This window comes from Astyanax mexicanus, chromosome 18, assembly GCF_023375975.1.
Source record: "Astyanax mexicanus isolate ESR-SI-001 chromosome 18, AstMex3_surface, whole genome shotgun sequence".
Classification (NCBI taxonomy): domain Eukaryota; kingdom Metazoa; phylum Chordata; class Actinopteri; order Characiformes; family Acestrorhamphidae; genus Astyanax; species Astyanax mexicanus.
The window spans coordinates 7,797,173-7,824,898 of record NC_064425.1 but is presented as its reverse complement, the minus strand read 5'-3'; the positions used below and the strand labels follow the sequence as shown (position 1 = coordinate 7,824,898).

General features: G+C 37.6%; 1 protein-coding gene across 1 annotated transcript in view; it reads right to left on the bottom strand.

Annotated features, from left to right (window-relative positions):
• mpzl3 (myelin protein zero-like 3) overlaps positions 1-26,033 on the bottom strand; it is a 32,640-nt gene extending 6,607 nt beyond the window's left edge. Inside the window, exons 1-3 of the mRNA XM_022669079.2 lie at positions 25,888-26,033; positions 12,439-12,611; positions 1,319-1,532 (exon numbers count right to left, since the gene is read on the bottom strand). Coding sequence (XP_022524800.2) covers positions 1,319-1,532; positions 12,439-12,611; positions 25,888-25,960 — 460 coding nt within the window. The 5' untranslated portion in view covers positions 25,961-26,033. The remainder of the gene's footprint in view (positions 1-1,318; positions 1,533-12,438; positions 12,612-25,887) is intronic.
• Positions 26,034-27,726: the final 1,693 nt, after the last annotated feature.

The window sequence follows — 27,726 nt, the reverse complement described above, 5'->3', positions numbered from 1 at the left end:
CTGATTTACTCAGTATCTACTATGAATTATTCAGTATCACCTATGAAATATTCAATGTCAGCTATGAATTATTCAGTATCCACTATGCATTATTCAGTATCCACTATGCATTATTCAGTATCCACTGAGTAAGTAAGAATGCACTATGAATTATTCCGAATCCACTGATTTACTCAGTATCTACTATGGATTATTCAGTATCACCTATGAATTATTCAGTATACACTATGCGTTATTCAGTGTCCACTATGAATTATTCAGTATCCACTATGAGTATTTCAGAATCTACTATGAAGAATTCAGTATCCACTTATATTCTGTAACTACTATGAACTATTCAGTATGCATTATGAATTATTCTGAATACACAATGATTTATTCAGTATCTACAATGCATTATTCAGTGTCCACTGTGCATTATTCAGTGTCCACTGTGCATTATTCAGTGTCCACTGTGCATTATTCAGTGTCCACTGTGCATTATTCAGTGTCCACTGTGCATTATTCAGTGTCCACTGTGCATTATTCAGTGTCCACTGTGCATTATTCAGTGTCCACTGTGCATTATTCAGTGTCCACTGTGCATTATTCAGTGTCCACTGTGCATTATTCAGTGTCCACTGTGCATTATTCAGTGTCCACTGTGCATTATTCAGTGTCCACTATGCATTATTCAGTGTCCACTATGAGTTAGTAAGAATGCACTATGAATTACTCAGTATCCACTATGAGTATTTCAGAATCTCCTATGAAGAATTCAGTATCCACTTTTAAATATTTTGTAACTACTATGAATTATTCAGTATCCACTTTTAAATATTCTTTAAGTACTATGAACTATTCAATATGCACTATGAATTATTCTGAATCCACTATGATTTGTTCAGTATCTACAATGAATTGTTCAGTATCAACTTTGAATTATTCAGTACAAACTATGCGTAATTCAGAATCTACTATGAATTATTCTGAATCCACTATGATTTAATTAGTATCTACAATGAACTGTTCAGTATTCACTATTCGGTATGCACTATAAATTATTCAGTATCCCCAATAATATATTTAATATCCACCATTAATTATTCAGTAACTACTATAAATTATTATTAAGTTACTTCTGATGCCTTTGAGAAAACAACAATGCAAACATAATAAACCACATTATATGTAAAACATATAATGGGAGGATAATAACAGACTTACTTCATTATATTATTAAAGTATATATATATATAAATTTGTAAACAGCTAAAGCAGATTTGGCTGTAACTGATAGTGTGTAAGTGTGATAACAGGTTGGTGCAGTGTGTCTCACTCTTGGGTGTGACGGTGAGTTGGGTCTGGGAGGGCTGGCCGTGGACGTCATAGGGGGGATTGCGGACGCTGCAGCTGTAGGTGCCGTTGTCGCTGAGGGAGGCGTTGAGGAGCTGAATGGAAGCGTCGCCCGCCGAGAGGCTTCCCGCCCATTTCACACGCCCTTTAAAATACCCGTCCTCCGGGTGATACGCCACAGACGAGAAGTGAAAAAACTGTGGAGACACAGACAGCTCTGACCAATCAGAGGACACAACATACTTGCGTGGTTTGTTGGGGCACATTTTAGCATTGTGCCTGTGTGAAAACAAACCAAACAAACAGGAAAAAAACATTCCACGTAAACAAGTGCAAGTGCTTACTATCTTTGATTTCCATGATTTTGGGCACTTTATAGGTGTGTTATATTCAATGTTTAATCCTACAACATTTTCATCCTTTGGTTAAAGTGTTTTAACCAAAAAGAGCCCCCAGTCACGTTCCATATGCGTCACAGAGCTTTTCAAACCTGTGTAAAAGTTCCTTACAGCGCTCTGTCCTTCACTTTAACTCAAGTGACACAGGACACTGTGTGAATCGTTTTTTATTCATCTGACCTAATTTACAGAATGTAGGAGTGCTTGGTAAGACCTTGAGATAAAAGTTAGTTTTGTTTAAAAGTGTATTTTTAGCGTCTATAGCTCTGTTCTAACCATTTCAACAATTTAAATACTTTAATAAAGTGTTCTACATTCCATACAACTAGTTCAGACATGATTTCTAGTGGGAAAAAAACTTTAAGAGTTTAAAGTTAATATTTCATTTGTTTGTTATATGCAGAGGCTGTTTGTTTTAATTTGTGTTTTCTCTCACCTTTCTACATTTGTGAGCTAGAAAGCTGAAAGATTTTTATATTCAAATTAATTCTCTTTATTTGACTGATTTATATTTTAGCCTCTCCATTTATACTTTTATTCTTAATTATTTTATTTCCTATTTATTTTTGATAAAATCAAATTGCTTTTGCCATTTTATTCGTATTGTTCTGCTTATGAAATTCCTTATTTAAGCTTAACCTGATTAAAGACTTATTTATTTTTATTTTTTAGTCCCTTTAAGTTGTGAATACTACACTGAAAATAACCTGTGTATTCGTGAGTGAAAATAATAGTTAATTGACTAAACGTTAGTATGTTATATTAATTATATATTCTTCTCTTTGTGTTCTTATGGTTAAGTTAGCTTTGGGAGGATTTTTTTGTTTTGTATTATTTTGGGCTGAGGTCATCCTTGAAGCCTGTGCTTTCTTCCACAAAGGAAAAATAAAACAGCTGAGACTAGTCTACGATTGGGTCTGGTGGGTCAAGGATTGAGGCAAAGTTTTCAAGTTGCGGTCTCCCCCTAAACGGGTCGTTACAAAGTTTAAATCAATATTTAAATCTTAATATAATTTATATTAACCAGCCCACAGTTACAAAAAAAAAAAATAATTTTAAATTTGGTATCAATATTCAGCAATGGGTCTGGGCTCTTGTGGATTAAGAGTCAGATGGACGGTCATAAAGAGAGACAGTGAATGATGTGGACAGACGGACAGACGGAGATATAGCCAGTGGGAAACAATTGAACCGTTCAGTAATTGCTCGATGACATTTAATAACAGCTGAAGTGAAATGCTTGCAGGGGGAGTCGGAGACGGACGGTGGGCCAGAGCTTTACGGCTGTGTGAGCGCTTATCTGATGGACTACCTGCACACTGGGGACTGACTGAGAGAAAGAGAGAGACAGAGAGAGAGAGACAGATAGAGAGAGAGACTGAGAGAGAGAGAGAGAGAGAGAGAGAGAGAGAGAGAAAGGCCAGGGGCGAGGCAGGACTAAACTGTCTCTAGTGAATGACTTCAGCAGACACTGCAGTTCCCCACTTGACCACTAGTGGGAGTTCAGCCTTATTTACATCTGAGGTCTAAAGAACGAATCGCTGGTTTGACATTTAACAGCCTGAAGTGATGGGTTTAATTTGCATTTTCACAAAAGGGCTTTAAATATTGACTGGCATGCCAAATATATCACTAACTTATACACCGGGGGGCGCTATATCAAAGGTCTAAACCTGACATTTTCACACAGCCACAGCCTAACCAGTGAGATATTTACATTTGTTTAACTGTTTCAGAGGCTACCTTCACATAAAGCAGGTAAAAGTGGCCCAAATCACATTTTTGACCACAAAACAGCTGATCACACAATCTTTTTGGATAACTGATGTGCATGCACAAAGCAGCTCAGCTTCATGTGAAGTTTCGGTTTCATCTTTGCCAGAATCACGGGAACTATGATTTTTTGAATTGAGACTGCAACTAGGCTTATTAAAGACAATGCGTTTAAGCTCTTTATAAAAAGTGCATGTTATTCTGCCATACTCAGGTAGTTAAGGCTTTAAGGCATTTTAATTAAATGTTTTTATGTTTTAATTATTTTCTACATAGTAAATGAATACTGTAGTGATCCAGACTATGAAGGAACACATGAGGAATCATGTAGTAACTTAAAAGTGTAAAACAAACCATTAACCATTAACAAACCATCGGATTAACTGACCTTCATTTTGTAAAGTATTTTTTTTTAGTTGAGTAGTTCTTGCTTCTCATAATCTGGATTAGAACATTACTCAAATAGAGCTATTCACTGTGTACCAACTCTACCTCTTCACTACTTTACAACAGATGCTCTCAAACACATTAAGAGACAAGAAATTCAAGTAATTAACTCTTGACGAGTTCAGCACAGCTGTTAACTGAAAGTCTGAATTCCAGAAGAATCTACTTCATAAAGCTGATTGAGAAAATGCATTATAGGAAACATATTCTGGTTTGGTAAACACTTTTTTTGTTCCCAAACAAAATGTTTTTCTTCATAGTTTGGATGATTTTAGTATTAATCTACAATGCAGAACATAAATAGTGGAAATACACTGACTATTGACTGGTACTGTATGACAGTAAATTACAGATGAACTACTGTAGTTCCTCCAAAGCTACAACATACCGGAAACTAAGAGGAGAAATACAGGACAACCGAGAAAAGGCCACACCCTTGGCTTAAAGCCTGTTTTGTGTGTGTGTGTGTGTGTGTGTGTGAGAAAGAGAGTCACTTGTACTACACACTCTCAGCAAATCTTGCGCAGTCGTCAATAATGAGCTCAATGGAAAAAGGTCATGGATGATGTCGCAGATGATGTCATTGAAGATGCTGTGAAACCTTGAAAGGCATATTCTAGGAACTTACCTATCCATAGATAAGCTTTCCAGAAAGCCTAGCTCTGGCTCTTTGTTCTGCAGCCCTAGACCACGACACTACCACCCCCATGCTCAAAGTTCCTGGAGACAAATTAGCCTAGCTTTTAATAATATTAATATATAAATGTGCTGTGGGGGAAAACATTGTGCTCAGTTTGAATAGAAGTGAAGGGGAAATTGTGTCTCACCGTGAATTTAAACAGCTTTAATTAGGCCTGTCACAATATACATTTTTTTGAGCAATATATCGTCCCAGAAATTAGTGCGATAAACAAAATTATTGTAATTTTAATACCTTTTAAATGCCACTGAGATAATGATAATAGAATACCACAGCAAAGCAATTATATCATTTTAAAGACAACATGTTTGTAATTAATCATATATTGTTTTTTTTTTCTTTTTTTCCTTCACCTACAGTGGCTTGCAAAAGTATTCAGACCCCTAACAATTATTCAAATTTTGTCACCTTATCTTATCTTATATTGGATAGAGCTGAATACAGGGTAATACTGGAAGAAAACCTGTAAAAAGGCTGCAATAGACTTAAAAGTGGGAAGGAGCTTCACCTTCCAGCAAGACAATGACCCTAAACATACATCCAGAGATTGAATGGAATGATTAGATTAAAGAATATTCATGTGTTAGAATGGACACTGACGTTCACAGACGTTCTTCATCCAACCTGGTTTAGCTTTACGTGTTTTGTGATGAAGATGGGCAGAAATCTCAGTCTTTAGATGTGCAAAGCTGGTAGACTTGCAGCCCCAAAAACTTGCAGCTGTAATTGCAGCGAAAGGTGGCTCTATTAAGTATTGATATAGGGGGCTGAATACTTTTGCATGTCACACTTCTTAGATTTTTATTTGGTTAAACTTTTGAAAACCATGTATGACTTTTGTTCCACTCAACAATTATGTGCTACTTTGTGTTTGTCCATCACCTAAAATCTCAATAAAATACGTTTGCGTTTGTCATTTTAAGGTGACAAAATGTGGGGGAAAAAGAAAATTCAAGGGGTATGAATACTTTTGCAAGCTGTACTGCAGTCTACACTGTGTGTATGGAGTTGCAGGTATTGAAACACTGGTCACTGTGTGACTGTCAAATACTGTTCACTGTTGAAACTAAACTAAACTTACAAAGAAACACAATAGAAAATATTTACCATTATCAAATATTTATTTTAATCCGTTTATTTGACGGTAAGTTTATGATGTAATTGTAATTATCATGACCGGTCATGAACATAAAACATACAAATATATACACCAGTCTGTTTCTATATCTTTCTGTCTAAAGAAAGAGAAAAAGGTATAATATTTAATAAAACTAGATATGATTAAAATTCTACAGTGCCAAGTACAGTGGCTTGCAAAAGTATTCATACCCCTTGAACTTATCCACATTTTGTTACCTTACAACCACAACCTTACATGTATTTTTTTTATTTATTTATTTTAAGTGACAGACCAACACAAATTACTGCATGAGTGTGAAGTGGAATAAAAGTGATACATGGTTTTCAATCATTTTTATCAAAAAAACAAATCTGAAAAGTGTTACGTGCAAAAGTTTCTCTAAAACCCCTAAATAAAATCCACTGTAATCAATTACCCTCTGAAGTCACTTAATTAGTTAATAGAGTCCAGCTGTGTTTAAGAGATTCAGCCAAAAGGCCCATGGTCACTCTGGACGAACTGCAGAAATCCTCAACTCATGGCTTTTAAGGAAGAGTGTCAAGAAAAAATCCACTGTTAAAAGAAACATATGGATTGCTGTTTTGGCAAACATGTGGATAAAGGTTCTGTGGTAAGATGAGACCAATGTTGAACTTTCTGGCCTAAATGTAAAGAGCTATATGGGAAGTATGGGATAATGCCTAGAAGTCTATCACTTAAGATTTTAGTAAAATACATTTAAGTTTACGGTTGTAAGGTGACAAAATGTGGAAATATTCAAAGGGTATGAATACTTTTGCAAGCCACTGTACATAAACCACCTCAAATTTAAGAAGGACCTTTACTTAAAAAAAAACCCTTTTCACTCGTTCACTCAGTAAGAGCTTAATCAAAAACAAACTGAACAGAGTCCCTCACTTTCATAACCATCTATTAAAAATGGCCAACAGAGAGAAGAAAGATAATGAGTTAAATAAATCAAAGGAAATTAAATCAAGATCAAGCAGGTTTCAATCCCCAGAAGCTCCCGAGACAGACATTTATAATTCACTCTCAAATCATCTAAGAAAAGGTCATATATATATATATATATATATTGAATCTTTTAAATCAGTTAGATTTAAAAAGTTGTATTTACCCTAAATGTCTCGGCATGTAAAAGCTGAATTAACATGCTCATCTTTAGTATAAAGGACAAGTTCATATACTGTATATGTAACATTTAGATTGAGGCTCTGAGTTTTGATGGATTTTGTGGAATACAGGTGGCCTTACATAAATGTTTATTTATACTATTAAAGCTTAAACAACACAACAAAGGAAATAATGCAAGCGATTTACAAGAAATAAGACCATGCAAAAGTAAAACGTGCAATAATCACAACATACATATAAAAAAAAAATACAGTACATACAACTTATGGCAAAAGCTGCTCATACAGTGGCTTTAAAGGTAACAAGAATAAGAATGAACAGAGATGGTTTGATTTTGTAATAGGTATATTATATATTGTCGATATTGTAATAGTTAATATGATGTATTAAGTCGTTTTGTACTAAAAGGAAGTGATAAATGCAAGCTGTCATGCAGCCTCTGCCACTTTATTTGTTATCAATTATTTTATTCTGCCAACCGCCCAACAAGCAGCTTGATTCAAGGTCTTTGCTGTCGTAACGTCAGGAAAAGTATGAATAGTGCGGCTCAAATGTGCAAAATGCACATACTATTTATTTGAATTAAACATGGGTGTGTTTTGGGCGTAGTGTGTACTAAACCAATCAGTGTGTCCCTTGCCATTTCGTTTATGAGCCACGTGCACTCTGACTCTGAGAGATTGCTATGTTAACGGCGCAGATACCCAGATCTCAGCAAAGGAAACTGGCCTGCTCATTCACACTGTGCCTTGTATTCTGTTTACTGTTGATGTAAAAGTTGGGTTTGTGCACTCCATATGTGACTAATAAGCAGGGGTGTTGACGTCTGTCTAGGTTGTATTCAGTCAGCGGAGCACCTGTGTTTTCTGTTGCCAAGAGAGCAATACAGCAGAAATGTACCTAAACACACCTCATTTCCAGACCACCACACCCATCAGTGTAGATCTATTTACAATCACTGTTGCTATTTAAACAATACAGGTAAAAGGTACTGATAGAGACACAGTAAGTGTATAAACAAGAAAAAAAGAAACAGTAAAATAGAGAGAGAGAGAAACAAATGTCCTTCTAATACCGTCACACTATGACATCATCATTCCACTGAGAGCTAATTATGGAGAGTGGCTTTTGAGAAAGTGAGATGACTTCACTCAAACACTCGCTCTCTCACACACACACACACACACACAGTTAAATGTACTTACACAAACACAGTTTTAAACTCACTGACCTCTCTCTCTCAAACTCACTCGACCTCACACACTCTTAACAGACCTTCACCAGACAGACAGAAAGAGAGACAGACAGACAGAATCCCTTTGTCGCTCTGTTTCTACGTGTCAATGTCTGTCTCTCTCTCTGTCTGCGTCTCTGCATCTCTCTGTCTCTGTGAGTGTGTCTCTCGCTCTCTTTGTGTCTCTCCCACTTTATTTGCATCTCTCCCAATTTTTTGCGTCTCTCCCATTCTTTGCCTCTCTCCATCTCTCTCTCCTTCATTGCGTCTTTCTCTTTCGTTGTGGCTCTCTCCCTTTCTTTGAGTCTCTCTCTCCCTATCTTTGAGACTCTCGCCCTTTCTTTGTATCCCTTTCCTTACGTCTCTTTCTCTCCCTCTCTGTTTCTGTCTTGTCCCTCTCTGTCATTTCCCTTTCTTTGCGTCTCTCTCTCTCTCTTTCTTAGCATCTCTCTCTCTGTTTCTGTCCTGTCCCTCTGTCCTCTCTCTTTCTCATTTCCCTTCCTTTGTGTCTCTCTCTCTCTCTCTGTTTCTGTCCTGTCCCTCTTAGTTCTTTGTCCTCTCTCTCTCTCTCTCTCTCTCTCTCTCTCTCATTTCCCTTTCTTTGCGAAAGAGAGACGCGAAGAAAGAGAGCTCTCTCTCTCTTTTCTTTGCTTCTCTCTCTCTCTTTCTTTGCATCTCTCTCTTTCTGTCCCTCTCTGTCCTCTCTCTCTCTCTCTCTCTCTCTCTCTCTGTTTTAAATGTGATTCTATTGAGCTCCGTCACTCACACCTCGCAGCCCTCAGCTCCCTCCTGATCAATACAGTCTGATGAATATTTAAAGCAGTGGTCGCTCTGTGCCGGCCGGCCACTCCGGCGCTGCTGTGGATTTATGCGACGGAGCAGAAACGCAGAAGGGCGTTCCAAATCCCGACTGAAAATGATTAGACTGAAATGATTCAAAGAGGAAGAAGTAAAACGTTTGCAAAGGCAGATAAATAAAAGCTTCAAATCAGCAAAGCTACTGCTGACTAACATCAATTTTACTGTTGAATTGGTTTCTGGTATATTATCATTAGCAAGTTGCTGAGATCACCAGGTGCTTCCTTAGGAGCCTTTTAACATGCTTTTGGTGAAATTATGGGTTAATTAAGCAACCTGCTTTTGAACACAGTACACATATTTTCAAAAAGCTGAGGCCCTAGTATGTATTATTGTATCAAAGTGTGACAAAATGAATGCATGGATCATATGAACAGTATAAAGCAGTGGTTCTCAAACTGTGGTATGGGTCCCACTGGTGGTGCCTGACGCATCCCAAGGTGGTACAGTAACTAGATGAACTCAGAAAAACATCAGTTTGCATTAAAATATTAAGAACTAGTATGTATAAAGTTTCCACCTGTAATTTTCCTAAAATTTCATTAGTTAGTGTTTAGTGCTTTACCCAAAAGAACCTGTATGTAAGCTACACTTCAGTCCCTCACTCTCAGAGCTACAGTTTTATCATTATTAACAGCAGTTTCATTGGTCCTACAGTAAAACCCTGTGGAACGCCACAAGATACGATAACCTACATCAATCAGCCAGTCACCAACAGTTACAACTACAGTTCTTGCATTACAGTTAATAGCTTAAAAGGTAAAAAGGTAGGAATACTGTATTAACCAAAACAATAACCAATCAATTAGCTAACCTAGCTATGCTAACCTTTCAAACAACAAAAGTGAGCAAGCTCCACACAACAGGTGAAGAACAATTGGCTAAAGATATGATGACATGTATATGCGGGGATTACATGTCTAGCTTACTGTTTATAAATAACTGTGTGTGTGGTAGCTACATGTGTTTCTGTAAAATGGCTTGTTTTTAGGTGGTACTTGGAGGTTTTCGTTTGGTCATTGGTGGTACATGGCCTAAAAAGTTTAAGAACTACTGATATAGAGCATTATAGAGCGCGACCTACACTTACCGTAGTGTGTTACAGTCTGTCATAATGAGTATGAGGCCTTCTCACACTAAACTTGTATCACTCCGCCGACGCGTTGCCGAGTAACGGAGTATATACACAGGACAGTTTTGAATCATCGCCTCCACTGACACCAACAGCAGCGTTAGCTTAGCACAGGCTTGCCCGCAGCGCTGACTCGTGGAAAAAAGGGAAGGAAAATCGCTTGGCTAATGCCGTCTGACAGCCAGAACGATAACTTAACCAGCCAGGCTAGGCTAAACTAAGTTAATGCTGAGCTAAAGCAAGCTACGCTGACTGGGAATTTCCGAAGCGCAGATAGCTTGACTCCGGTCACCTACCCACAGTCCAGCCACACTGGCAAGCTAACCAACACCACCCAGCAAAACAAACAGAAATGCTCAAAAAATGCACAGCGTTCACCTGAAGACGACTCCACGGAGCAGGAGAGGAGAGTATTAGCGTTATTTCACGCTCCTAACGTTACCATCTTCACTTATTCCCAAGTTTGCTTTCAAGCTAACTTTCGTGGTGTTAGTCTGTATGAACCATACACCGTTTTTGTAGTTAAGCTGGGGTGGAACTACTTTTTGGCAGAAGACACAGTCCATATTAAACCATATTCAAACTGAAATTCTTAAAGTTTTTGATTTAGGCTCATGCCTGCGACCGGATCACAGCCGTGATGTTATTTGTGATAACACACTCCCTCTCGTGTTCTATTGCTTAATTAAACCCCCCCTAACAAATAACGTCATTAATAATCACTGTAGTGATGACAGCAAACCCCATATTTAGAGATTACCTAAACATTTGATTCCAGCACTGAGTTTTTTTTTCTGAGAAGAGCTGAGTCATCCTGTGGAGAATCGCTCCTCGTACGGTTTTGTATGGAGTCATATCTCTACAGTGAATAATTCACGTGAGGTAAGCGGTCTGAAAGAGATGGCTCTCTCAGGATGTGGTCAGGTCTGCCCCTTCCGTTCGGCCGAGAGCTCTCAACACGCTTTCAACAGAACTCGCAGCACACAAACACACATTTACACACTTTCACACACTTTCACAACAGACCCTCGGCCTGCAGCACACTGCACTGCACTCATGGTGAGTTTAATTATAATAAAGATAAAAAGCTGATAAGCTGTGCTCTAGCCGGCCCGGGGCACGAAATTCTGAAGTTTTAACAGAGACATAAAGAAATTAGCTACTCTGATGTCAGTCAGTGCAGTTAATGTGTATAGTGGATGCCAGGGTGCTGACCATTGAGCTGGGAATCGCCAAACTGCACGACCAAATGGATGGAAAACCATCTTTTAAGTAAAAGCAAACACAAGCGGACACATGTACTTATTTTTATAAGCAGTGCTAGCTTTGATCAATTTCTTTTAGAACACCTCTGTTGTTTAGTAGTCCAGTAGCTGCAGTACTGTATGCCCCAGACAAACCGTTTTATTATTTACTCTTTATCTTATTAATGCCATTATTACTGCAGTTCTTCTTCACCTGTCAGAGCTTTAATTCTTCTCCTCACTGCTAAACCTGAGAATCCAATCATGTTAATCTGAGCTAAAGGCTAAAGCTGTTGCCATATGGGTCAGCCAGACGTCTTCAGAGTCTTTTGAAGGTGTAGGAAACGGTACTCACTGCTCTCTGGCTTCATCTGTAATTTGTAATCTAAAGAAAAGACTTCTACTTTTAATAGATACAGAGTTCTCTTTGTTTCTGGGTCTTTTTTCTAGTTATTATGATGAAAGTGTGAATGTGCTGTGAATGTGTAAGTGTGTGTAAATGCTGCAGTAGAGAGTGCAATAACCCCCCCCCCCCCATCTACTCCAGCACTGATTTACTACAGAGAAAGGCTACAAACTACAATGCGAAACTACATTTTGTGTACCATTTGTGATTAGACCTGAAGAGCTTAAATTGTAAAAATAAAGGGGAAAAAAAGGGTGTGTTCTAAAACTAAGGGTAGTTTATACACACACACAATATAGCCAAATATATCCAGTCTCTTCCACTCTGTTATAATAATGTCACTGACAGTTGGCTGTGGAATATTTAGTAGTAAGTCATGACATTTCACGACTGGACTTGTTGCTGCACAGGTGCTGCATCCTATCACTGTTCTACAGTGCTGGAGTTCACTGAGCTCCTGAGACCCATTTTTCACTAAAGTTTGTAGAAGCAGTTTGCATGCTTAGCTGCTACTTTTATTCATACACCTGTGGACATGGAAGTGATTGGAACCTGAGTTCAATTATTTAAATGGGTGAGCGAATATTTTTGGCAGTGTAGTGTATCTATAAAAAAAATAATAATAAATGAACTCACAGTGTGGGCCAGGCCTCCACTCTGGGGTCTGAAGTTCCAGTCGATGGACAGGAGGCTGGTGACCCGAGTGGTGGAGGAAAAGGAGCAGGAGAGGATGACCGTCTCTCCACGTACCGCGTGAATCTCCTCTGGAGCGCTCACTTTTATACAACATACTGGACTCAAATTCAGCACTGTAGAGAGACAAAAAAGACCAGAGGACTTATAACAACACAGTATTTTAATATAAACTATTAAATTGACAGTCTGCAGGTCTCTGTGGAGAGAATTTCTAATTACACCAAGCCTGCAGAAAAGCACTTTTAAAATGTGCATTGTGGTGTGGTCTTACTCAGAGCAGAACACAAATACATACAGTACCAGTCAAAACTTTAGACACAGACACACGGGGGCGCCGAGTGGTCCAGCGGTTTAAAGCGCTGCCACTATGAGCAGGAGGTCGCTGGGGGTTCAAACCCCAGCTCATGCAGCGTTACCATCAAGCTGCCGGCGCTCAGAGGGAGCACAATTGACCCTGCTCCCTCCGGGTGGGTAGATGGCGCTCTCTCCTCACATCAAACCTAGATTGATGTCTGCAGAACAGGGCATCCGTGAGCTGATGTATTGGAACCGTTTAAGGGCATCGGTTGTAAAGTTGTGAAGAGGTAGAGTTGGTATGCAGTGAATAGCTCTATTTGAGTAATGTTCCACTACTCAACTAAGTAAAGAGAAAAAAAAATACTTAAAAAAAATTAAGGTCAGTCAATCCTGAAACATATCAAGAAATTTGAAATTATCCTCAAGCTCAGTCACCGCGAAGACCACTGAAAACGTTATGATGAAACTGGCACCCATCAGGACTGCTCCAGGAAAGGAAGAGCAAGAGTTACCTCTGTTGAATAAGAACAGAATAAGTTCATCAGAATTACCAGCCTCAGAAACCGCAAATTAACAAAAACCCAGATAAGAGCACCTAAATGCTTCTTCACAGAGTATTTTGGTTTAACACTTTTTAAAATATAGGAAAAATTCTCATTAAATCCACTTTCTGATACATTTCAGATCTGAGAAAAATAAAAAAACACTGCTAAAGAGAAGAGAGAAGTTGAACTCAAGGCTTTTTGAAAAGTTAAGCAGCCTGAAAGAACAGCAGCAGAATCACCTACGTCCAAAACGTCCTTGAAGCCCTTTTGACGAGCCAGCTGTCCCCACAGCAACTGTTACAGCGTATTCATATCTCTAGCACAGTCATCACCTCACAATACAGCCGACGGAACGATGCAAACTAGCAGCACTCCAGCACACGCTGCCAACAGTTTCACAGAGTTACATCACACTGCGTACGAGAGTGACCATGTCAAACCCAGTCAGTACGCTTCCACAACTGCAATCAGCTGCAATTTGATCTGCAGAAGTTTAATTAGATAGCAAGAGTAAACTGTGCATAATAAACAGCACAAGCTTCAATCTGAATTTCATATTCACAAAATGTAAAAATAAAAAAACTGAGATCATTGGTTTGTTGATGCACAGTCAGGTGAAAGCCTGAAGAATATTTTCTGTATAATCAGACCTGAAAAAAACTCATCCAACACCTTTATTTACAGCAAGATTAGGTCTTTAAACAGCTTCAGCTGATTCACAATGCAGCTGCCAGAGCTCTCACCAGGAGGAACACATCCTCCCATATTCTTATCTTAAAAGAGCCCCTTCAAAGCTGTGTAAATGTAGATGTGTTGGGTTAGTTCTGGATATAAAACTAAACTAGCTTCTTTTAAATGTGTATTATTTGTTTTATCAGATCTGTTCCAACCTTTTAACAATTCAAATGCTTTAATCAATGTTTTACGTTCTATAGAATTAGTTCTGACCTGATTTCTATTTTTTTTCTTTACCTAGTTGAGTACCTAGCTTCTCTTAATATGGATTATAACATTACTCAAATAGAGCTATTGACTGTACACCTGTAACTCTACCTCTTCATAACTTTACAACTGATGCTCTCAAACACATTAAGAGACAAAAAATTCAAGTAATTAACTCTTTATGAGTTCAGCACAGCTGTTAACTGAAAGCCTGAATTCCAGGTGACTCTACCTCATAAAACAGGCAAACGGTAGAGGTAGAACAAATAAGTTATGTTTTATCTGATATAGAAAATCTAAAGTCTAGAAAATATTTTTTTAAGCTTTAACAACTTTATAATAGGGATGAGCGCTATTGTCCCCAATGAGCTGATAATATGGCTATACACTGTAAATTTATATTAAAAGTATAAAGAAAACACAGATCTGCTCCAGATTCACTGTTTATTGTATTTAATAAAACTGCAACAATCCAGCATTCTTAACCTTGGTTTTGCGTAGTTGCTTTTTTGCTTGGCTTGAGAGGCCCTGTTGAAGGAGAGGGCAGTAAGCAGACAAAAACAGGCCCCAACAGTGAAAGTAATGAAGTCATCTCGTTCCTTCCTCTTGTTTCTGAAGCTCGTATGTGCAGCCATTAATTCTCACAATAATCTCTGTCACTACCATTTTAATATATTGACTCAGTAGGTGGGGTCAGGATAAGCTATTAGTCTGTGTGGCTTTAAAAACCCATTATGCTGAAAAAACCCAGAGCAGAGATTGAACGGCCGCCAATTCCACCGCTGTGATTTCCACAGTGATGTTGCAGCACATTTTAAACTGGTATAAAGAGGAGCATTATCTGACGGGCTGCCATGAACTACAATACTCAGCAGATTTCAGGACATGTGGAGGATGATACACTGATACATTCCACCATGTTCTACAGGACTAACAACCGCTAGATCTTTCTAGATCTGACAGATGTTCCCATCACTCACTGGTGTATTTCCCAGATCTTTCATCTTCATGATCTTTATTATCTGTATGATCAGGGTGCCTGGAGCACAAATCCTGTACTGTAGAGGCTGGAAAAGTTAAGCCTCCATCAAAATGATATACTTCCAAATATTTAGGTCTAGGTCTGCATAGAGAATGTCTGGGTCTAGACCTGGACCAGAGTCCACCTGTAATTTCATTTCTAATTTTTAATCCCATTTTCATCTCAATTTACAAGGTCAACTACCCAATTCACTCATTAGGACTCCCTCTATCACTAGTAATGCACCAACACCGGGAGGGTGAAGACTAACACATGCCTCATCCGATACATGTGAGGTCCAGACTCCCCCTCTTTTCGAACAAGTAGCATCACAGCACACTCGGAGGACAGCGCAGCGACTCGGTTCTGATACATCAGCTCACCGACGCCTTGTGCTGATCTACATCACCCTTCGAAATGATGAGGGGAGAAAGTTCCATCTACCCACCCAGAGAGAAAGCAAGGCCAAATGTGCTCTGGCAGGGCTCTGGCAGCTGATGGCAAGCTAGATAAACGGGATTCGAACCAGCGATCTCTCGACCATAGTGGCATCACCATAGTCTGCTAGACCAGTTGTGGGGCCATTTCCCTGTAAACTTTAGGGAGTTTCTTCTTTTGAGTATTGGTTGTTCATGTAGCATTTTTTAAACCAATGTGGAATGGGCTATGTTTTGGTACAAACAGCTAATTTTAAATTGTCTAAAACCTGACAATGTTTTCCAGCTTTCCAGTTGGAACAAAAGAATAGTAGGTTTATTCTTCAGTGTGAACTGAGAGCAGTCAACTCCCTCTGTTGAATTTTTTCGAATTTTGTGACATGTACTCTTTTCTGAGAACCAGCCCATGTTCCACCAGTTTTAGTGGTACTAAGGTTCTTATAAGCGTGAAAGGAACATAAGGAAAAGCTTAATCAGTAGTTCTTCCTCAAGACTTTGAGTCATGCCTTTACTTATTACTTCTCTTTCGCCATAGATCAAACCACTACCAGCATAAAACAGCTTTTTCAAGTGTGTCGATGTTTTTCCCCACATTGTATCTGATCCTCTCTCAGCTTGGGGATTTCATGTAATCCTTCTCCAAGGATAGGCTATTCTAGTTTTCCCTGTTCTCACAAGGAACATCAGTTCAGATAATTATCACACAGACCACAGGAAACAGGTTCAACAGCATGGAAAAGAATATTAAACCCACATTAAATCTTCAATTAAACCCAATTAAAACGCTTCACAGTACCACTTTTATCTAAACACCCAAAATCACCTTACCACGCCCATAGAACATAGAGGATTGGGTAATTTTGCGCCTGCAATGCAAGTGTACTGTAAGTCTAGGGGTGTGTTTAAAAATGTTAAATTAAAAAAAAATCTATCTTCATTTAAATGATCCCATATGGATTCATATAAACTAATGCTGCACGATATTGGATACCATATGTATCGTCATCATTTTGGCGATATTAAACACTGCAGGGCCCATGACGTCACCAGCCCCGCCCCCACCCGTGCGCTGTCTCGCATCCGGACCAATCAACACCCGAGGAAAACAGCAAAACAACAGTACCTTTAATCAGGCATTTAAATGGCTTTTTAAAAAAGGTAAATAAGAGCGTTTTACTGTGATTAAAAGAATGAAATTTAGCTGGAACTGGAAATATCTGTGCTGCAAAACTGTGCTGGACTGAGGTGCACAGCTTTCAACACGTGCGTTCAACAACAAGTGCCCAACCATGTGGATGGAGGCCATGCGGTTACCTTGTGTTTATATATCTACTAGAGACAGATTATACCTGTCCAGTATCATTTATTTTACTTAATTCCTGCATATATGTAGATATTTGGAGTGCATTATTATTAGTATCATGACATTCTGGATCATTGACTTCTGTTACAAATCTGATAAAATGATTGTATTTTTTAATATCTCAGTAAGGGGTGTGCCATATCATGGTGAATGCAATAATATAATATAATATATAATTTTGTTGCAAAAGTGTATTTTTAAAATATTTCTTAAAATGCAGTGTTTTGTCATATTGCCAAGAGTATCATTATCACAAAAATACCATAACATATTGTGATATTATTTTAGGGTCATATCGCCCACCCTACATGGTGCACACTCATAGGTCCTGCCCTTTCCACAAGCATCAATGACAACAAGCACTGATTCAGCAGCTTCATCAGACCTACGTATTAATAAGGGTGGGCTATATGGTCCAAAATGGGCTGGAATTGTGAAAGAGTTCAGGGAGCATGAGATCATCATTTGCAAACATGGATTGAGAGAGTTCACCACGGAGTCCAGATCTTAACCTCATTGAGAATCTTTGGGATGTGCTGGAGAAGACTTTGTGCAGTGGTCAGACTCTACCATCATCAACATAAGAAAATCTTGGGGAGAAATCTTCTTTTGACAGAAATAAATGTTGTGACATTACAGAAGCTTGAGAAAATGATGCCACAGCGAAATATCGCCATGTTAGTTTCTACTTTCTGGTATCGTGAAGCCCTAGGTAATACCAAACCCTAACAAACACACACACACACACACACTTCAAGACTAATTTAAAAGTGAGTTCACGGCGGCAGCGCTCCAGCGAACATGTCAGACTCAGACGGCTTCAGAAGTCTGTAGGGAAGATAAAGACTAATCAGACACTCTGATGACACGCAGACTGAGAGAGAGGCGGCGCCGCGGCGGTAGATGAGGTAGGAGCTGGAGAGGACACGGATCCTCACTGGATTCTTCAGCACAGGAGAGAAATGAGTTCATACGAACACTTGAGTCCACAAAGCACTGTGTAAACACACAGCCAATATCAGCACTGATGAAGGACGGGGTGTAGGCCGAGGCTTCCTCACTGCAGTCATCATAGAGACCCAGAGGAACGGCTTATAAACCGTTAAATAATAGTTCTATAAATACATTGTAAATGAATACCATCCAGACTATAAAGTTACTACATGATTCCTTATGTGTTCAAAGTGTTAAACAAACAAAATACTTTGATCATCGCTGGTAACTCTGATCAAACTATCCTGTACAACAGAGGAAACTCTTGCTCTTCCTTTCCTGGAGCGGTCCTGATGAGAGCCAGTTTCATCATAATTTTTTTTTGATGGTCTTGGCAACTGCACTTGAATATACTTTTAAAGCTCTTGAAAGTTGAAAGGTAATGCTCTCAAACACATTAAAAGGCAAGAAATTCAAGTGATTAACTCTTGATAAGTTCAGCACAGCTGTTAACTGAAAGCCTGAATTCCAGGTGACTTTACATCATAAAGCTGACTGAGAAAATCCAGCCAAGATGTGCAAAGCTCATTTAAGTAATAAAAAGTAAAAAGTCATTTAAGCAATATAAAATATAAAAACATGTAGTGGTTTGTTTAACACTTTGTTTCTTAACTTTAGCAATCATCTACAATGCAAAACATTTTTAATAATAAAAAGATAAGATAATAAAAAGATAATAATAAGAATTTAAGTCATGTCAAAACTTTTGATTGGTACTCTACCTTACTCTTGCAGCAAACAATTAGAGATAACGTTAAAATCGATGCCAGGTAGAATGAATAAAACTGATTACATTCCACCTTAAATGGTGCAACAGACGGCAGAGACTGCAGCATTTAAGGTGGAAAGGAAAAATTACAGAAAATAAAAGTTAATAAAAGCTAGGCCTGTCAAAAGAACTATTTTTGAGTGTACGATATATTGTCCCAGAATGTGTTGCGATAATCAAAATTCCATAGTTTAACAAAGCACAGAGTAGTGATCATTTACTTTTTTAAGAATATTCAGGCGTTCTACATTTATAAAACATCCTAACAGTAATAATATTAAATAAAATAAAACTCCTATGTTTTTAAACAAAGCTGATATTCATGCAAAAGTCAGCAAACATTGCTCCATATATTCTATGATTTGTCATTTATGTAATTATCATCACAAGCAGACCTAAATTTTATTTAAAATTTAAATCAAATGGAATAAATATCTCTCAAAACTTAGTTGACATACAGCTATACATTAATTACTGCTCCACATCACAGAGGAATTAAGGAATGGACAAAAATATTAATAAACATTAATTGTTGCTCCCCTGCCCCCTTTCTGAAGACATATGATAAAGCCCTGAAGTTAACTAGTTAAGCAGCAGCAGCTAGGTTGCTGAACTTTAGCGCTCCACTGATATATATCTATATCTGTATCGGGTGCTTGAAGGACTGTCCCAAGAGGGAGAATTTCACCCCTTTCCCTTGTTGCAACTCTGTTCCAAAACGAGGATGTCACACTCGAAAACAAGGGAACAAAAGAGAAATGAGATTGGGCCTTGTCAATTCCTCGCCAGCCATAGACCAGACAACTGATTTTAACAGCATGATCGAGTTACACACCACCAGCAAAGGCTCGTGGGAGTAATTAAGGGATGAGCGAGCTCCAGAGAAAACACAAAAATGTACTGGGAATTCCTCATGGTTTTCCCAAAGGCAGCCAGATGGCAGAAAACGTACGCAGGAATGCTGCGGAATATACATCACCCCGTCACATGAAACCGGATCACCTTACCATGCCTTAAAGTGACAGTTCATAAGTTTCCAGTGAGACTGTGTAATTACACCAAGCTACAGCTGGATAATATATTAATATTTTATCGTATCAACAGTAAGCACATTAAGGATCTCATCAGTTCTTAAAGCTCCACTAGGTAGGATTGAGATTTTGTGCTCGTGGGCTCCCCCTACAGTTGTAGAGTGTAATAAATGTTTCAGGCGGATTAGTTTCTCTTTCTCGTTTTCTGGCTTTCACAGACATATTCGGTCTCTTTCCAGCTTCTGTCAGAGTGTCTGTATGTTAGTTTGTAAAGAATGAACCACTAGTCCCTGTAGAACTGTTAGAACTAAAGGTCGGAAAGCAGGTCGCAGTTCTCGCGAGCGTTGGTCGCGGCCGCCTTGGAAAACTTACAGAGTCTGGTTTGAGCTCAGAGGAGCTCCGGCACAGACACGAGAGCACCGCTATTCTTCTTATTACACCTCAATGGAGCGCTGCAGTGAGTTTCAAGCTGTAATTTTACTTCTTTAAAAAGATCAATAATCAAGGAAATCCTACCTAGTGCTGCTTTAAAGAACACTGACGCAACTAGGGGTGGGCGATATGGCCCTAAAATAATATCACGATCTTTTACGGTATTTTTGTGATAACGATACTCTTGGCGATATGACAAAACACTATAGGTATTATTGAGGGAAAAAAAAAAATCTATAATACACTACTGCAACAAAATAGAAATTAAATTGTATTATTGTATACAATATGATATGGCACACCACTGAGTGTGCCATATCACTGAATTATGAAAAGAAAATACAAGAATTGTATCAGATTTGTAACAGAAGTCAATGATCCAGAATGTCTTGATATGAAAATATCTCCATATATCCAGGATTAAATTAAAATAAATGATACTGGACAGATATTATCTGTCTCTAGTAGATATATAAAGGGAAATTAGAATTTTAGCTTAAAACTGCAAAAAAAGTAGTACCCTGATGTGATCATTTGGGGTGGATGATATGGCACCATATTTCAGAGTAATAATATGCAGCAAAAAATAAATAAGAATCACTCTACTCTGCATGAAAGGGCATTAGAAAAGCAGAATCTGCCAGCACTGATACATTTTGTCTGCATGTCAAAATATGATAATTAATATAATGTAATGTATTGTACAACATTTTGAAAATTTCTTAAAATATTGTGATATACGAGTGGCTAAGTACGCCAAGGGTGGTGGCTTTTATACTGTTTATGTCGATATTGGAACTGTATCGAATCGCATGGAATCGTGATGCACAGTACCCGCCAAAAATTTGAAGAACCTTAAATTTGATTTGATTTTATTTTTCATTATTATGAAGAAAAACATATGGAATTATTTAGTGAGCAAAAGGGTGTTAAATAAACCAGAATATGTTTGATATTTTACTTCCTTTAAAGTAGCAGCTCTTACTTAGATTTTGAACATCTTGGCTCGATTTTTCAGTCAGCTGGAATTCAGGCTTTCAGTTAACAGCTGTGCTGAACTCATCAAGAGTTAATTACTTGAATTCCCTCCCTCTTATTGTGTCTGAGAGCATCAGAGGTTTGAGAACCCCTTTGAAAACATCTGGAATGTAATCAAGAGAAAGAGGGATGGTCAAAAGCCATCAAACTAAGCTGTGGCACAAGGTCCCACAAAAGCAGTGTGTAAGACTGGTGGAGAGCATGTCAAGATGCATGAAGGTTGTAGTAGCTTTAGACCTAATGTTTAGTGGTGCTTCTAAAGGATTGTGAACTTGTTTTATTTGAGGTCTAAAAACTCTGCAGCTTTCTCATTATTTTGACCATTTCTCACAAAATTACCCTCAATTAAATTACTATGAATTTGGAAGAAAGTTTAGTAGTTTATAGACTAAAATAATCATGTTAGTTTTACTTAAACATATACCTAGAAATAGTAAATTCAGAGAATTTGATCATTTTGAAGTGGTTTGTTCATTTTTGTCCACAGCTGAATTTGGCTTTGAAGGAATGATAGCACTCCCTTCTCAGAAACACAAGCATTTTAATTCAAAACAAATATTCGTATATACTGCTGCTTTAATAAACACAGGGATAATAGCTGGAAAATCAGGCGAGGCTCGTTGTGGGAAATGTAGGCCAGGCCGGAAGAGTGACAGCTCGTCCTCCAGCTCGGCGTTTGTTCACTCGCTACTGTCAAACATTCACGTCAACAGGGAAAGACCAACAACTCTCCAGCAAACGACTGAAAAGTGTTAAAAATAGACCCCTCAATCACACCGACTCCGCCGCTCTGCTCAGCATCCGAACACCGGGAACGGAGGGGTTTATTCGGGAAGCTTATTTTAGAGGTCGTCTCTCTGCTTTCACTATTTTACACACTTACACTTCTATCCTATACACTGGCTCACAACACTCTGAGCTACAATTCCACTCACACTCACACTTAGTCAAAATGAGGTTACCTGATCTACACCATTAAAACAAAGAGCTGACAGAAACAGATAATTTGTTTCACAATTGAGTGGACCGTTAATTGATACTAGAGGTGTGCCGTATTGTATTATACTAGGGCTGCATCATATTGAAAAATTTCATTGCAGATGTTCTTTTTTTTTTACTATATATATATATATATATATATATATAGCAATATTAAACAATGCAGGGCCCATGACATCACCAGCCCCGCCCCCGCCCACACTCTCGAGTCCAGACCAATCAACAGCTGAGTCAGAGTCGAGCTCAACTCAAAACTCGAAAACAGCAAAACAACAGTAATCAACCCTTTAATCAGGAATTTAAATGGCTTTTTAAAAGGTAAATAAGAGTGTTTGTTTTTCTGGGATAAAAAGTGTGAATTCAGCTGTAACTGGAAATATCTGCACTTCAAAACTGTGCTGGACTGAGGTGCACAGCTTTCAACACGTGCCCACTTTTACAAGCACGTGCCCAACCATGTGGATGGAGGCCATACGATTACCTCATGTTAATATTAATGTACACAATAATATCGCAAACAATTTTGAATATCATGAACGATATTATACTCTAAAATATCGTTCCATATCACCCATCTCTAAATATCAAATGAGGGTACTACTTTTTTTTTTGCTGTTTTTAGCAAAAGGGAAATCCACACTTTTCGCATTTCCCATTATATATTTACTAGAGACAGGTTATATCTGTCCGGCATCATTTATTTTACTTTAATCCTCGATATATGGAGATATCTGGAGTGCATTATTAGTATCATGACTTTCTGGATCATTGACTTCTGTTACAAATCTGATAAAATTCTTTTAATTTTTAATAATTCAGTTAAGGGTGTGCCATATCATATTCTATGCAACAATAAAATTACATTTTTAATTTTGTTGCAGTAGTTTATTCTCGAAATGTTTTTTTATAATTCAGTGTATCATGTTATCGTGAAAATACCATGAAATATTGTGATATTATTTTAGGGCCATATCGCCCACCCCTATATCCCACACACTGGTTCAAAACACTCAATTACAGTTACAATTCTACTCGCTGTTTTCTTATTTAAAATGAGGTAACCTGATCTACATCATTAAAACAAAGAGGTGACAGAAACAGCTCATTTATATCACAATTTCATTACTATTACCCTTTACTCACTACATTAAAGAGTGGGATGTTCATTTATACCCTAATTTATATTAAGTGTGGGATTGTGCATTGTGCAGAAAAACTACTACTTCACTGTTCTTCAAATTACTAACTTATCACACAATACAATAAGCACAACCTCAACTATTTCTGCTAATCACAGTCCATGCGAAGCATATTAATGCATCCATTCACCAAAGACAACATAATCACCCACAGTAGACAGTAGTGCACTAAGGGGCAATAATGGTTACAATTGTTCATGTAAACAGAGAAGCAACTCTGCAGATCAGGGCAGCTTTTTTAAGCTTTTCAGTGAAAAAAATTGCCAGGAACTATAACGACGATTCCAGACATAACTCATACGGCTGTGGAAAGGGTTAAAGTGAGGCTCTGCCAGTGCAGCTGATCAATATACAGTCCCACGGTGTCAACATGGACCCAAAGGACACCCAACTAACCTAAATGTATTACACACATTTCTGATCTTTTAAAATCTGTTACACCAATTTCCAGATCTGTTTCTAATAACTTCAAACATATTATACAGGCTTCAACTGTTGTAAAACCTGTTTTAGTTTATTTTAGAACTGGTCCTGATCACATTACACATTCTCCAGCTGTTTTAATGCCCATACAGAGGTATGAAAAAAGACTGAGCATGATTTTTCTTTATAAATCGTTGATTTCCCAAATCAGCAATTTTGGTTAAATATATAATACAGCAGATGAACACAGGGATATTTGATAAGTGAAATGAAGTTTATAGGTTTCACAGAAAGCCTGCAGTAATACTTTAAACAAAATTAGACAGATGCATAAATTTGGGCCCACCTGTTCTAGCTCATTGTAGTCATGTTTCAGTTTCACTTTAAGACCAGCCGGTTATACTTTTATTTCTTATGTCAGATTCTACATTTATTCCAGCTGATTATAGACCTGTTTTAACTCTTTTTAGATAATGTTTCAACTTATTGTTGACATGGTCCAGCTGTTTTAGGCTACTTTGAACTCATTGTTGACCTGTTCCAGCTCCTTGTAGATAATGATTCAACTTGGTTTTGACTTGTTCCAGCTTTTTTTAAAGCTTACATCTATTACAGATGGATTTTGACCTGTTTTTGTTATATTTAGATAACATTTAAACTTGGTTCAGACACAGCCCAGCTGTTTATACTAGTTTAAGCCGTTTTAAAAGCATTTCAGGTAATTTTACCCCTGTTAAAAACTTTTACAGACATGTCCTAGTTGTTTTTCTTAAGTTTTAAAGATTACATCTATCACAGCTGGTTTGTGACCTGTTTTAGTTCTTTTTATATAAAGTTTCAACTTGTTCTATGTTTTATGGTCCACCAGCTGTTTTAAGCTACTCTGTACTCATTTTAGACCGGTTTTATCTTCTTATAGATAATGCTTCACCTTAGTTTTGACATATTTCAGCTGTAAACATTTTTCCAAGTTTTACATTTTTCTAGACCAATTTTAGCTCTTTTTAGATAATGTTTAACTTGTTTCAGACATGGTATAGTTGTTTATGCTAGTTGTTTTAGACCCGTTTCAGATGCTTTTATATCTGTTAAAAACTTTCACAGACATGTTCCAGGTTTTTTTTTTTAAGTTAACAACTATCACAGCTAGTTTTTGACTTGTTTTAAGTCATTTTAGATAATGTTTTAATGTATTGTTGACATGTTCCAGCTGTAAACTTTGTTGTCCTAGTTTTATCTCTTTTTAGATAAGGTTTCAACTTGTTTTAGACACACGGTCTAGCTGTTTATGCTAGTTTAAGCTGTTTTATAACAGTTTCAGGTGTTTTTATACCTGTTTAAACTTTTACAGGCTTGTAAATAAATCACAGCTAAATTTTGACCCGTTTCAGTTCTTTTTAGATAAAGTTTCAACTTTTTGTAGGCATGGTGTAGCTGTTTAGGCTTGTTCTAGCTTTTTGTAGATTTCTTTTCAACTTGTCTTTGACATGGTTCAGCTGTAAAGTCGTTTTAAATCCGTTTTACCTAGTTTTATATGTGTTTTCAGGTGTTTTGAGTAAGATTAAATTGTTTCGTATCTTACATAACTGTAGTTTCACTTTAGTCTTAGGAGGAACAGAGTCGCTTGGTCTATATTCCCCTTCAGGATCCTCTCAGAGGGGTGTATAAGAGTCTTTTACAGCCACTGAAGGTGTAAAATCAGTCATATACACCGAGCTGTGTTTATAAAACAATCAAAATCTCAGTCCCACTTTCACAACAAAACACAATACTACACTACCACACAGCACAGCGGCGCCATTTTAAGAACTCCAGTCGTCCAGGTTGGGAAAGTTACAAAACAAACAGCTCTCACAAACTTTCACCAACTCTCACAAACTCTCACACCGACCATACTCACCCACACAGACCACCAGCAGCTCCACACACACTCCTGCCCCCTCAGCTGCTCTCCAGCGCCGGGTTAAACCCATAATACAGCCCGGTCACGAGCTCAGGTGTACAGAGTTCCTGCCTCACACATTCCAGCCTTCCTGCTCCGCTGCAACTGCGCCTGCGCACTGCCCACACCTGTCTCACAGGTGTCTCGGTCTGGAGGTGGGCGGAGTCAAAGTCCGCAGCGTTAATTCACTATAGAAGCCCGTTCACACCACGATGTTATTTTGATAAACTATCATTATTTTGACATAATAAGTCGTTATTTTAAGATGTGATTACTTTGAGATACTAAAGTGATCATCTTGAGATACTAATATATTATTTTGAGATAATAAATGATAACTTTGAGACACTAAGTCATTGTTTTGACATACTAAGCCATTAATTTGAGATACTAAGTCAATATTTTAATATACTAAGAGATTATTTTGAAATACAAAGTCCTTATTTTGTGATACTAAGTGGTAATTTTGTGATATTAAGCAGTTATTTTGAGGTACTAAGTCGTGTCATTATTTTAAGATACTAAGTGGTTATTATAGTAAATCATTATTTTGAGATGCTTTCTCATTTTTCAGTGATAATAAGTTGTTATTTTGAGATAATAAATAATTCTTTTGAGATACTCTGTCATTGTTTTGAGATACTAAATCACTATTTTGAGATGTTATCTCATTATTTTGAGATACCAGGTCATTATTTTGCAGTGGTGTGCAGTGAGGCCCTTCTATCCCTTCAGAGAAGGGGTGACAATAAATGCATGTAAATAATAACATATTTTTTTACATAATTCTGAGATACTAAGTCATTATATGGAGATACTAAGTTCTTAGTTTGATAGACTAAATGGCTATGTTGAGATGCTATCTCTTTATTTTAAGGTACTAAGTGGTTATTTTTGAGATAGTAAATCATTATTTTGAGATGCCTTCTCATTTTTCTGTGATAATAGGTTGTTATTTTGAGATAATAAGTAATTATTTTGAGATACTCTGTCATTATTTTGAGATACTGAGTCCTTATTTTGAGATACTAAATCACTATTTTGAGATGCTATCTTATTATTGTGAGATACCAGGTCATTATTTTGCAGTGGTGTGCAGTGAGGCCCTTCTAACTCTTCAGAGAAAGGGTGACAATAAATGCATGTAAATAATTACATATTTTTTATTCAGGAAATATATATCAAAGCTATTGTAAGTGTAATTTATTTATTTATTTATTTTATAAATTAACTAAAAAAAAAAAAACAGCAACTAATTCAAAGCATTAGTCTGTGTTTTTTTAGTTGCTACAGGACTCTTATCTGACTGACGGCAGTTTTAACCAATCAAAGCTTTTTAAAATGACTTTTGCCCTATTTTTTTTTTTATAATATTTTCATAATGTTTTGAGATGCTGTCTCATTGTTTTGAGATTAGAAGTCATTTTGAGATACTAGGTCATAATTTTCAGATACTAAATTGCTAGAGGATTCCCTCGAGTGAATATAAAATATATATCCAACTGCTCCTCTTCTGTTCCCTTCTTTCTTTTCTGGCTTCATTATTTCTGAAGTTTCATATTTTGCTGGCTGCAGGAATGACGAACCTGGCTGGCTGCCTGCAGTCAGTAACTAGTGAGAGGAGTTCCTTGGGGGTGGAATCTTATATCAGTATTGTTGTACTTTTTCCTGTATCGACCGTCAAAGAATTTAAAGGGCCGTTTATACAGTTTTTCGTTGCATTCAATTCATAACCACTCGTTGTCTGTATTCACCAGGTCAGCTCTGGGCCCTTGATTGGCAGTTGATTGGTTTGCT